Source organism: Bacillus rossius, chromosome 1, assembly GCF_032445375.1.
Source record: "Bacillus rossius redtenbacheri isolate Brsri chromosome 1, Brsri_v3, whole genome shotgun sequence".
Lineage (NCBI taxonomy): Eukaryota > Metazoa > Arthropoda > Insecta > Phasmatodea > Bacillidae > Bacillus > Bacillus rossius.
The window spans coordinates 211,391,450-211,405,595 of NC_086330.1; the positions used below are offsets into that span (position 1 = coordinate 211,391,450).

At 42.0% G+C, this 14,146-nt stretch overlaps 1 protein-coding gene across 7 annotated transcripts in view; it reads right to left on the minus strand.

Moving 5' to 3' along the window:
* LOC134527267 (peroxisome biogenesis factor 2) overlaps positions 1 to 14,146 on the minus strand; it is a 386,335-nt gene that overhangs the window by 243,637 nt on the left and 128,552 nt on the right. The window contains exon 1 of one of the 7 annotated variants that reach the window (XM_063359792.1): positions 7,063 to 7,233. The exons of 1 other annotated variant lie outside the window; for it this stretch is intronic. In XM_063359792.1, the coding sequence (XP_063215862.1) occupies positions 7,063 to 7,098 (36 nt within the window). In that variant the 5' untranslated portion in view covers positions 7,099 to 7,233. Of the gene's footprint in view, positions 1 to 1,266; positions 6,211 to 7,062; positions 7,367 to 14,146 lie in introns of those variants that run through there. 5 more of the 7 variants (XM_063359791.1, XM_063359794.1, XM_063359795.1 and 2 more) reach the window with 5 other exon arrangements.

Genomic DNA, 14,146 nt, shown 5'->3' on the forward strand with positions numbered 1-14,146 from the left:
AAGCAATGTTTATGTGATTCAAATATTAAAATAAGGTATGTTTATTAACATTTATTTTTTCGTACTGCCATATTTGTTTGTTTTATTTTTTTTTTCACTTAACCTTGCAAGTGTCTAAAGTGAGCATGCGGGGCTAAAGTGGACAGACTTCATGGGGCCACAGTGGACATGTCCACTCTAACCCCAGATTGTACTTTTACTACAGATCCCAATTATTTTCATTTCAGGATGGTTCGAACATATAAAAGGAAGAGTGAAAGATGTAACATCTCGGAGGAAGCTGTGAAAATAGCAATAATTGATGTTATAAAGTATAACAAAAGTGTCAGGGAAGCAGCTACAAATCATGGTCTCTCTAAATCTATGCTGCACAAACGTATTCAACAGTTCAAGAAAAAAAAGACAGATAATGCATGTGCTAGTGATTCGGGAAATTCCAGTGAAGAGGATATCATCAAACTAAGTCTAAAAGTTTCAGGAAGAAATAAATTTAAGGGACAGCAAATATTTACAGATGAAGAGGAAAGAATGTTGTGTGAATATTTTATCAAAGCTTCAGAAATTCATTACGGACTGACATACATGCAAGCAAGAAAGTTAGCATTTGAATACTGTGTAAAACTTGGAAAACCCATGCCAGAAAGCTGGGTAACAAATGGAACTGCTGGAACAGATTGGATGCTAAGTTTCATGAAAAGAAATCCCAATGTAAGTTTGCGCAGACCAGAAAATACTAGTTTAGCTAGGGCTTTGTCATTCAATATGACAAATGTGAAAACTTTTTATGATAACTATGGTAATGTTTTGGAGCGTTACAACTTTGATCCTGACCGAATTTTAAATTTGGATGAGACTGGAGTTACAACTGTATTGCCTTCTCCCAAAGTAATCGCACCAACAGGCAAGAAACAAGTTGGTCAAATAGTGTCAAGAGAGAGAGGAGAATTAGTAACAATGTGTGGCATTATCAAAGCAACTGGTAATACCATCCCTCCAGTGTTCGTATTTCCTCGTGTGAAATATCAAGAAAACTTTTTGATTGGTGCTCCAGCAGGCAGCTTAGGTTTAGCTACAAAATCTGGATGGATGACGGCTGAATTATTTCCTTCTGTTTTACAGCACATCCAAAAGCACACACAGTGTTCAAAGGAGAATCCAGTTCTCATACTTCTTGACAACCATTCAAGTCACATTACAATAGAAGCTGTGGACTATGCAAGAGACAATGGCATTGTTATACTTTCTTTTCCACCACATTGTTCTCACCGCCTACGCCTACAACCGTTGGATGTCTCTGTATTTGGTCCATTCAAGGCTGCACTTAAAGTTGCTTTCAGTGACTGGTTGAGAACAAACCCTGGAAAACAGATATCGATTTACAATATTCCTACACTGGCTGCTTCCGCATTTGTTAACTCCTTCATACCAAAGAACATAATTTCTGGTTTTGCAAAACCAGGTATTTATCCGTTTAACAGGTTAGTTTTTACGGATGATGATTTTCTTTGTAATTATGTTTGCGACAGGTCTAATCCAGCAACAAAACCTAGTGGACCACTTAAAAATCCAGAGTCTCCAACACCATCCACTAGCCAACAAATAAATCAGAGTACTCCAGCTTCTTCCACACTTCATGACACTGTGAGAACAATGGAAGAACCAGTAACTCCTGAGGATGTTAGACCATTGCCTAAAGTCACCACATCAGGAAATGGTACAAAAAGGAAACGAGAACAAATGAAATCCTGCATCTACACGGACACTCCAGAAAAGAGGAAGCTAGAAGAAAAAGCTGTGTTCCAGAAGGCAACAAGGAAAACCAAAACAGTTGAGGATATGGGGAACCAAAGTTCAAAACATTTAAAACGACAGCTGTTTAAGAAAGTTGTACGTGAAGATTCTTCGAGCTATGAGACCGACGAAGCTTTTGAACTTTCTTCAGGTGATGAATTCAGCGAATCGTCAGAACTCCCTCAACCAGCAAAATTGTGTGATAGTGATATTATTACTGTTAATGATTTTGTTTTGGTCCAGTTTGAAGCAAAAAACAAGATACTTTGTTATGCAGCTCTAGTGACTGAAATGTTTGATACTAATGAGTATTGTGTAAAGTATTTAAGAAAGAAACGAGAAAGATTTACATTTCCTGCAGTTGAGGATATTGCTGCCATAGAAAGAAAAGATATAGTTTGTAAATTGCCGACTCCAAAGGTTACAGCGGGAACAAAACGTACAGCTGGATATATGTGGTTTGAGGTTGATCTATCTACCTATAATGTGCTATGAAATGCTGATTTCTTTTTACGATTTTGATCAGTATTACTATTATAAATGTCAAAATTACTTAAAACATTTAAGTAGCTACTGCAATTTATAATTTTAAATAAAATTTATGCTGTGTCCACACTGACCCCTAAGAGTGTCCACACTAACCCCAACCAGGGGTTAAAGTGGACAAAATTTCTCTTAATATTTTAGTTGGTATGTATTTTTTTAATATAGGGATAGGTGTTTTGCATTAATTTTATATTAAAGTAGACAGGTTACAGATCACACAGGAATATTTTCAGAATTTACTATCAAATATGTCACCTGATCCATATTAAATAAAAGAAAAGTGTCCACACTAGCCCCACTCTCCCCTACCTAGGTATGCAATTTTGCTGTTTGAAAATACTGAGCCAATTAATTCCTGGCCTTGCAGAGTGATATAAAAGTTATTCTTTATTCCAAAACTCCTCTAAGAGTAGCTGAGTCTGTCCATTTCATTAAAAGTACTGTTTAGGTTATATTAGGTTAGGTTTAGTGGTTGTGTTGTGTTTTATTTCGCCATGACTAATCAAGATGATAAGATAAATTGGGTAGTGTTTTCAGTGAAGTGTTGTAATCCTTTCAAAGAAAAAGGACATAATCAGTCAGGTAAGCTAAGAAATGTAACTAATTGGATGTGATCCTTGGGATTTGAAGATGTTGAGGAAGGAATGAAAATTTGTGATGGGTGTAGAATAAAAATGAACAAGCAGTTTAAAAAATGTTTAGACTCAAACCATGAAAGCAGTAATGATGAGGACATTGTAATGTCAGATAGTAGTAGTAAACAAGACAGTAATTATATAGATTCTGATTCATCATTAGAGTTTTTAAATAAATCATTGGAGCTGGTAGGAGAATCCCCGATCAAGAAACAGAAACTTAAAAGTCATTCTTACACTAAACAAAAACTTGAACAAGTTAAAGCAACATTTGAGAAGACATTAATTGGGCCTCAAACAGAATGTTATACTGAAAAATCACAAAATCAAAAGGATGAATCTGAGATAATTAATCAGTTAAAACTAAAGTTTTCTCAACTCACTAGTAGAAGTGAAAAAATGATGCTTCTATCAGTGTTGCCTCAAAGCTGGACTCGAAAAAGAATTGTAAATGAGTTTGGAGTTAGCGATTATGAGGCAAGAGCCATGAAGAAACTACCTAGTGAAAGAAAAAGGTTGTCTCTCAAGCCCCAACCCTAAACCAGGGAAAACATTAAATCCAGAAACAGTTCAGCTTGTCACCAATTTTTATAATAGGGATGATATCAGCAGGATAATGCCTGGAAAGAAAGATGTTGTTGCAGTTCGGAAGGACGGAGAACAAAAAACTCACCTGCAAAAGCGGCTGATTTTGATAAATCTTAATGAAATGTATAATGTGTTTAAAGGGGAATACCGAACAAATTGTATTGGCTTTACAAAATTTTGCGAGTTGAGGCCATAAAACTGCATTTTAGCCGGGAAGAGTGGAACCCATAACAGTTTGTGTGTGCCTTATTCATCAAAATGTCAAGTTGATGATGACTACGTCCAAAATGAACTACTTTGTATTAGATGGAAATGAAGAAACATTGCAAAATTACCAGAACTGCTTGTTCAAAATCATGTGTAATCCTCCATCACCTGATTGTTATTTCAGTATTTGTAAAGAATGCCCTGGGACAGAAAAACTGAAAAATTTTCTGATTCTTAAGTTTGAAGATGAAATGGTTGATCAAATAACATACAAACAATGGTTGTCCGTAGACAGAGCCACATTAGAGACACTCATCAAAGATAAATATGAATTTATAGAAGAGTTCATTGGAGCCTTGTTAAAATTGAAAACCCACTCATTCATTTCTCTTGTGCAGAAGCAGTTTTATAATGAAACCAAATCAAACTTGAAAGAAGGAGAAGTCCTTGTTACGTGTGACTTCGCTGAAAATTATTCTTTTGTACTACAGGATGAAGTGCAGTCTTACCATTGGACTAACAGCCAAGCAAAACGTCATCCCTTTGTAGTTTACTACAAAGATAGTGATGCAGTAAAACACCTAAGTTATGTCATCATTTCTGAATGTTTAATCCACAATACTGTAGCATTCAACCTCTTCCAAACAAATCTGATAGCTGTGTTAAAAGAAACTATTGTTGATTTGAAAAAAATTATTTACTTCTCGGATGGGTGCGCAGGTCAATACAAAAACAGAAAAAAAATTTTAAATCTCTGTCTACACAAAAAAGATTTTGGAATCCAAGCTAAGTGGCATTTCTTTGCCACAACACATGGGAAAAGTGCTTGCGATGGTCTTGGAGGCACTGTGAAAAGACTTGCAACTAAAGCTAGTTTACAGAGACCATATAATGAACAAATCATGACACCACTGCAGCTGTATGATTTTGCAAGAAGTAACATTTCAGGAATAAAATTTAAGTACTGCACAATTGATGACCATAATGAGAACCAAAAAAGATTGTCAAAACGTTTTGAGGGCACAAAGACTATCAAAGGAACACACAAAATCCATGCTATAATACCTATATCTGAATCACAAATGGAATCAAAGCTGTATTTTTTAAGTACAGAGAAAAAAATAGAAGCTCCTGTATCACCAGAAGGCATGTCGCCAATGTTGGAAGATGTAGAATCTGGGTTTGTTACTGTGAAATACGATAACTTTTGGTGACTTGCATGTATATTGGTAAAAAGTAATGAGAATAATGAAGTTAAAGTCAGTTTTTTACATCCCAAAGGACCTGCTGCTTCCTTTTTTTATCCAGCACCAAGAGCCGATATACTAGACATTAGAACTGAAGATGATCTTAAAAAGGTTGAACCTTGTACAGCAACTGGGAGAACTTACACACTCACTAAAGAAGAGATTGTAGAGACATCACGCCTGCTTGAACGAAGTATGCCACAACCTAAGTGAAAACTGTAAATAAATAAATATATACTAAACAGATTTTTTTCATAAGCAATTGTATGTTTTGTCAGTTATAACTTAGGCTACATCCTTTCAGCAAGATAATGTGCTTTGAATTTAGGCTACATCTGTTCAGCAAGATCAAGTGCTTTGTAATATCATATTGATCAAATGTTTAATCAAAGAACACTGGATGAATGTAAGGTAAGATTTGTTATCCGTGTTTTATATTTTGTAAAAAAAATTTAGTCTATAACAATACAATTTGAATACTTTACTAAGTCAAAATTTGAAGTAAAATTATGGTACTCTTACTTGCTGCAACTATTTCTTAAGGTGGCATGGTATCTAAACAAGAGCTAAATGCATTAATTAAAAACTGAAGGTTACTTGAGTAATTTTGAACATTTAATTGCTGCGGAAGAACCAACGCTCGATAATTGTCATTTTGGGACGTCTGCTAATATAGTTAACAAATAACATTATGTAGGATTGTTGTTTTGCAGTTTTTCAATGTTTTCTTCCAAAAACCTATAACGTATAACTGACGCTTAACATATTTATTTATCTACCATGCCCCCTTAAGCATCTACTAAACGTCTCATTTTTATTTACTCATGATCCCATCAATTATCCACCTTGAAATTTGGCACAAATCTAACCGATATATGTAGGAATAACATACTTATTTTTAAAAAAAATCGAAAATGGTGTTTTTTAGAAATTCAATATTAAAAATTTTGAAAACAATTAAAAATAATTTTTTTTCTGAAATTGGTCAAGTTACATATAAAATTGAAGCCCATTCAATTACATTTAAAATGAGCTGTCTAACAGCCTTCTAGCACCATTCGTTGGAAATATACAGGTATTTGTGTGATCCAAAACATTGCTAAAATTGGCTAGTTTGGCATTTTTCAAAAATTTAATGCGAAAAAACCACTCAAGATATAAATTTAAAAAATGGATTTATAATGTATTAAGATCTTATTATCAAAATACAAAAAATCATATAAATCTGAAACATGAAGTTTCTAAATTAATTTTTCATTGGTTGATTTGATATGGAATGACTCGGAGGCAACACAAGGATCAAGGATATCTCTTGTTGAAACAGTCTCTGCTACACCATTAAGAACAACACAAATTTATATCACTATATTTACATTTCACATAGTATATACAATAATTTTACACCAATTCCTTAACCACAAAATACCATTAAATGTTTACCAGAACTCAAGCATGGCGGCATCTGAGTTACCACACGTGCAAACGTAAAATGGTTCATTACAAGTACAATTCTTGAAAATATCCTAATTCACATCCACATAATCATTAGAAATAAAACAAGAAACTGAATTCATTTTTGGGTGTACCTTTTTTTTTTTTTAGAGTTGTGCTCCTATATAAGACAATTACCTGAAATTGTGTCAGTGGTTATTACCTATACTGAAAGTTCTATAAAATGGTAAGGACAATTGGTTATGTTACAATTTATTATTCAAACTAGTTTACAGTTTATTTAATGAAGCTAACCTAACATAAATGTTCCCACTATTTTAAGTATTTTAAATGTCACCAACCTAACCAACTAATACACTCTCTTATAGGGTATTTTTAAAGTAGCAAATCTAACTAAAAATTCTCAGAGTACTTAAAACAGTATTTGTAATGTGTCATCTAGACTAACCAATCGTTTCTTGAAGTATCACATTACCATATTAAGAGATTGATTTAAAAACATTTCAAGATGCACAGAAAAAATTATTTTTATTTAATTTTTTTCTAAAAATGTGGCTTCTTTTCATAATTAAATTATTTTATTAAATTTTACTCACCTGCCTAACTCGTTGCACAAACGATTTATGGGTCATGTTTATCACAATTAGTTTGTTAGCTGTGTAGTTAGAAGCTTTAGTTAGCTGTCAAATAACATTTAATTTTGAGTAAGATTTTAAGAACCAATCCAATGTGGCATGGTTTAACAACACCATTACTTTCGTTCTATTAAGTGCCTCTTTATGACCTAGCGCTTTGATTTTTGTTCGAATAACTGGAACTAATAGATTATAGATATTAATTACTAAATATAATAAATACTACCTGAAGTATATGGCACAGCTCGGGCTAAACAACCCTTGGGAGCTGATTTTTACAATAACAAAACAAAGAAAAGCCAAGATTGAGTAAAAATATTAAATAATCGACAAATCCAACCCATATTGAAAGCAACCGATGCAATAGCGGTTTCCATGGAGAATCAGAATCAGAAGGTATTAAAAATGCAAATGTCCATTACTATGAATAATTAGAATGGAGATATTGACGTCGTCCCAAGTGCTCCTCTGGCTCGCTGAGGCCATTATTGCCCGTTGCTGCTTCAGGCTTGCGTGTGCGCCGAATGCGTCCGTGCGCGAAAGTGTAACAAACGGCCTTGGCCGAGAGGGGAACACCCTGCAGAGGCGCCACGATAACAGTGATGTGTCTTTTCATAAGGGTTTTGTATATGTAATTATGTGAGTGTGTAAATATATATTTGTGTTGTGTACCTGTAGATGTGTTTCCCGGGCGACTGAGTCGCGTCTCCCCGCCTGTGACCATGTTGGGCTCCACGAACTCGCACACGAAGGGAAGGAAGGGATTCATGTGCGCGCGGCAAGATGAGAGGCCGCGGAGACATCGCGGAGCGCGGGTCGAGCCAGTCGCCTGAGTGGGATGAGAGAGTGCGGAAGCGGAGTGGTGAGTGAGAGCAAAACGGACACTGTCAGTCGCGTCCCCGTCATTCGCGTCTTCGTCGGCATGTAACTGTCATTGAGTCGTCAGTCACGTCACAGTTATCCGTGTCTTTGTCAGTAATGTCACCGTCAGTCACGTCACCGTCAGTCACGTCACCGTCGTTCGCATCGGCAGTTACGCCACAGTCTTTCGTGTCATCGTTATTCACATCACCGCCAGTCACATCACAGTCATTCATACCACTGTCGGTCGCGTCACTGTCGTGTCACCACCAGTCAGGTCACTATACTATAGAGTCGTGTCGTGCTCAAAGTGCATGGAGCGGGGCCTCGCCCTGATGGACTGTCACAGATGGGGGCCATGACAGCCCATATGCAGTGTGTGACATGTGCAGTAAACACAACTTAACATCATAAATTCTTTTATTTCACCCGAGTTAGGCTGGTTCCCTTGCCACGAGGCAAGAACCTTCTCTGCCGGAGCAGCTGGGCAGCGACTCCGGACCACGGGAACAGCCCTAACGTAGACAAAATGGTGCCCAACTAGTGTGGTTGACCATGGGCTATTACATAGAAACGGACATGAAAAGTGCGGATTTTCAAAACTTTCGGGAGCCGCGAGGATGCTGCAAGGAGTCGAGCGGGGACAAGAGCGGTGGGGGAGCAGAAGCTGATGCACCAAAATGGTGTGTGATTGTGCTGTCAAGCGATAAGAGCGCGTCACATAGGTATCGGGTTTAATTCGGCCGCGCGAGTGAGTTCCCTCTTTCTGCCAACCGACGTCCCGGTCTGCCGCTCGGGCCAGTCAGCTGCGCAGGACGTGGAATGCTACACACCTGTGCTTGTGAATATGGATGGGGTCTGCCTAGGTGTGTCATACGCCACATGGGGCGGGCAGCTTGCGAGGGGAGGGCACTATGCTATGGTGCTCATGTACCCCTAAGGAAAAGACTGTAAAAAAGGAAATATATAACCATGACACTGAGCGGGCCGTGATAAGGGAGCGCGTGACGTGCGTGATGGTAGGCTGTCCCGGGCGACCAGGCGAGACGGCGCAGTGCTATGTGTGCAGCACTGTCAGACACAGGACTTGCATGACAGCACGCGATTTCGGTAATTTCAGGGACGGATTATTCCTATGCACAGCCTGTAACGACGGTGTGCGGTGTTATGGTGAGGCACAGCCGGAACCGGTACCGCGAAATTCAAGCGTGGCGGTGTCGCTGTCTGTATTCACGGGGCGATCACATGAAGATCTGCATGCATTTCTGCAAGCAAGCTGGAACAGACTATCAAGACACGTGGTGCCCGAGGACGATTTCACGGACAGAGTTAGTGGACAGCTCCGGGACAGTGCCCAAGCCTGGTGGGCGATGGCAGGCGAATACTGGATGTCTTTGACAGAATTCGTTACCCAGTTCGAATCCCGTTTTTATGACGCTCGTTCCCTTGCCAGCTATCGGTACTAGCTGTACTGTCAAACACAGCGGGCCTGGGAAAGCATGGAAGGCTTTATTTATCAAAAGCTATGCCTCCACCGACGTCTGACGACAAGCGGATCTGTCGCCGATATACTGCCAGTGATCGTGGAGCTACTGTCACCGGAATTACGACCTTTCATGCGTAACGCTGCGGGAAGAAGCGTGGACGATTTCCTAGCCGTGGCGAGGGAAACAGAGAGAGACAACCAGGCCATACAAAGTGCAACTGAGACCACGATGCGATGGAGGCCCAACCACACCCCAGCGGTGCTGTCACCAGAAGATTCTGGAGCATTGGTGTGGTACACTGGCCCACCAGCACCACAGGAAAGATTCGCCCATTCGCCAGGTCCATGGGTACGCAACCTTGAGCCACAGGGCCAGTCGCAGCTGACCTGGCGGATGGCTGACCGAAGGGAGCGACGCGGAGGCCCGACAGCCCGTGAAGAGTGGCCTCCCTGCTGCAGGTACTGTCCAACAGAAATGTACCACTGGCACCGCGAATGCCCCGTCAAGGCCGCCGAAGAAAGGGGAAGCTGAGGTGACACAACACCATCGGGAAACGCCTAGGTGAGGGCGATGAGACAGCTGGGCCCCGCTCTCCGAAACTCCAATCGGCGGGGGCGGTCCGCACCTGCACGATGGGCCGTGCCCCGAGTCTCCGGCTAGCTCTGCTGCTCGCCTCACGCCGTTGGTCTCCCCGCCAGCAGCTGCGGGTGCCAGTGAGCTACCGCCCCGCCCACCTGACATCAGCAGGGGTGGTCCGCGTCGGCCCGATGGGCTGTGCCCCGAGTTTCTGGCGAGCTCTGCCGTTCGCCCTACATCGCTGGTGAGCTCGACAGTAGCTGCTGGGCTAGAGGATACGCTGTCCCGGCTCGGGTGCATGGGTCCCGAGGAAGGCAGTCTGCTGCGCATACCAGTCCAGGTGGACGGTCGGGAACTGGAGGCGCTGGTGGACACAGCCGCCAGCCACAACTATATTGCCGCTCACCTCGTCTCCATTGCTGACATGACGGCTGAGGCAGGGGCAGTCCTGTTGGCCACCAGGTGAGCTTGGGCACCCACGTCTGGGCGCGCCCAGTTAAAAATCCACATAAGGGACCATATTAGCCAAATGGATGCCATAGTGCTACATGAGCTACGAGAGGAGCTGATCTTGGGAGCCCCCTGGCTGGCCCAGGTCTATGCTACAATTAAAGACTGTGCCGGGCGCTGGCACCTTGGTACCCGTGGCTGCTGGACTGTCTACGGTATCCACCGGCCTATTCCATCCCCACCTAGCACAGATGTAGGTTTGGATGAGCTGTACCACGGAGTTCCAGCTGAGCACCATGTCGACATCGACGAGGTGATAAGGGCTCATTCGCAAGTGTTTGCTGCTGCGGACCAGTTACGGAGGACTACAATTACAGAGCATTGCATACCCCTGGTGCCCCATACCCCTCCATTCCAGAAAGTGTTTGGGTAGGACCTCATTAGCAGGATGCCATACATGCGCAAATTGAGGAGATGCTGGTGAGTGGCGTAATAGAACCTAGTAATTCACCTTATAATAAACGTATAGTAATGGCCACCAAGAAAGATGGAACGCTGAGATTTTGCCTCAATTTCAAAGCAATAAATCACCTCACCATTCCAGCACCACCACCATTAATCAACATCACGGATGCCCTCGCTGGCTCTGGGAATGCTACAATTTTCTCCAAGCTTGACCTCATGTCGGGGTACTGGCAAGTGCCAGTATGCCCCGCCGACCGCACCAAAACAGCCTTTAGTGCCCCAGACGGCAGGCGCTTCCAGTTCTGTGCGATTCCGTTCAGCCTGATGGATGCTCCTGCGACCTTCCAGACCATGATGGTCCGTGACTGAATGGCTACATTGGCAAGTTTGCCCAAGCCTACCTGGACGATGTGATCATCTGGTCATGTTGTGGGAGGAACACGCACACCATCTGGCCTTGGTAATTGAGCGGCTCGCCAGGCACGCGCTGATGTGCGCCCCGAGGAAGTGCCACATTGGAGCAGATGAGATCGAGTTTCTGGGCCATATTGTGGACGCAGAGGGTTGCCGCCCGCTGCCCAAACAGCTGTCCATTATTGAGGGCATGCAGGCACCCAAGACACGGAGGCAGCTCCAGAAACTCATGGGGCTGTTAAATTGGTTGAGGTCATTTGTTCCCCACTTCTCCCTCGATAACTGCACCCATGACCGACCTGCTTTCACCATAGTACAAGTTCCAGTGGACCCAGGCATCCGACCAGGCCCTGGGCCAGGTAAAACAACAGCTCTGCAACTGCCACACCCTGTCACGGCTGGTGCCGAACGAACCACTGTTTGTGCAGACCGATGCCAGCTAGGAATGCATGGGGGTGGTGCAACTGCAAATAATATATATTAGATATTAATTACTAAATATAATAAATACTTCCTGAAGTATCTGGCACAGCTAGGGCTAAACCACCCTTGGGAGCTGATTTTCACAGTAACAAAACAAAAAAAAAGCCAAGAATGAGTAAAAATATTAAATAATCGACAAATCCAACCCATATTGAAAGCAACCGATGCAATAGCGGTTTCTATGGAGAATCAGAATCAGAAGGTATTAAAAATGCAAATGTCCATTACTATGAATAATTAGAATGGATATATAGATGTCGTCCCATGTGCTCCTCCGGCTCGCTGAGGCCATTATTGCCCGTTGCTGCTTCAGTCTTGCGTGTGCGCCGAATGCGCCTGTGCGCGAAAGTGTAACAAACGGCCTCGCCGAGAGGGGAACGCCCAGCAGTGGCACCACGATAACAGTGATTGTCTTTTCATAAGGGTTTTGTATATGTAATTATGTGAATGTGTAAATATCTGTTTGTGTTGATTACCTGTAGATGTGTTTCCCGGGCGACTGAGTCGCGTCTCCCCGCCTGTGACCATGTTGGGCTCCACGAACTCGCACACGAAGGGAAGGAGAGTATTCATGTGCGCGCGGCAAGGGGGGGGAGGCAGCGGAGACGTCGCGGAGCGCGCGTCGAGCCAGTCGCCTGAGTGAAATGAGAGAGTGCGGTCGCAGAGTTGTGAGTGAGAGCAGAACGGACACTGTCAGTCACCATTGTCACGTCCCCGTCATTCACGTCTTCGTCGGTCATGTCACCATCATTCGCGTCGTCAGTCACGTCACAGTTATTCATGTCTTTGTCAGTCACATCACCATCAGTCACATCACCGTCGTTCGCATCGGCAGTCACGCCACAGTCTTTCGTGTCATCATCATTCCTGTCAATGACAGTCACATCACCGTCATTCACACCACTGTCAGACGCGTCACTGTCATGTCACCGCCAGTCAGGTCACTGCTAGTGTCGTGTCGCGCTCAAAGTGCGTGGAGCCGGGCCTCGCCCTGATGGACTGTCACAGATGGGGGCCATGACAGCCGATGTGCAGTGTGTGACGTGTGCAGTAAATACAACTTAACATTATAAACTATTTTATTTCACTCGAGTCAGGCCGGTTCCCTTGCCACGTGGCACGAACCATCTCTGCCGGAGCAGCTGGGCAGCGACTCCGAACCACGGGAAAGGCCCTAATGTCGACAATATAATTACAGGTTTACGCTAAATATCTCCCACAGAAACCATGCAACTTCTGGGATTAAAAAAGTAGCCTATATCACTATCTGCCCCATAAACTATCTCAGTGCAAAAATTCATTTCGATTTGTCGCTTCGATGCTGCGTAGAAGGACAAACCAAAAAACCCAAATTTCACATTTATAATATTAGTACTATTGTGTGAAACACATCCACGAAAATCTTTCAATAACAGGGTAATATTTAAAATAACGTTTAAAAAAAACTGGGTTTTGGAATGGTAAACAATATGAAAATAACATGTTCAATTACTTGCGAGGGGGGATAAAAACAACCTGAACTGAGATTACACTGCCATTCGTAGTAGAGAGTGTTCCCGATAGATGGGGTTAGTAGATACCTTTGCTAAACAGCTGCCTAGAAAGTGTCCGTTTGTACGTTAACATTTAATCTTGGTTATAGTTTTTTCTGTTACTGTGCTCATGTTCCCCCTGCGAATTCGTTATGGTAGATTGAAAAGAACAAATAATGTTTTTGAAATTTTGTTTCCTGCTTGAAAAGTCAGCAACACAAAGCTTACCAAATTCCACAACAAGCTTTCAAGAAGGATGCTATGAGCCACATGCAAGTTTTCAAATGGGTTGGGCACTTTAAATGTGGTGAAATGAGTGTTGAAGACCATGTTCGTAATGAGCAACCTTTAACATCTCGAAACGATGAAAACATTGAAAAAATCTTCCCAAAAAATCGTGGATCATCATTTCACGATCGACGAAATTTTAGAAGAGAAGGAGTGAGTTGGAGCTCGTGCCAGTTGATTTCGACTGAGGATTTACATACAAGACATGTTGCCGCTAAATTTGTTCCTCGCCTTCTCAAACACAAACGAAAAAAAACTTTTGATTAAATTTGAGCCAGGACTTGAAAAAAGAGATTGAAAGTGATCCATACTTTTTGATCAATGTCATTATAGATGATGAGAGTTGGTGTTACCGGTATGACCCAGAAACCAAGCAAACTTTAAGCCAGTGGAAGATTCCGAACTCCCCCAGACCAGAAAAAACAGTGTGAGGTTGAATTTTAAGATGATGATCGTTGTCTTTTTTTATGATCGTGGAATTGTGCACCG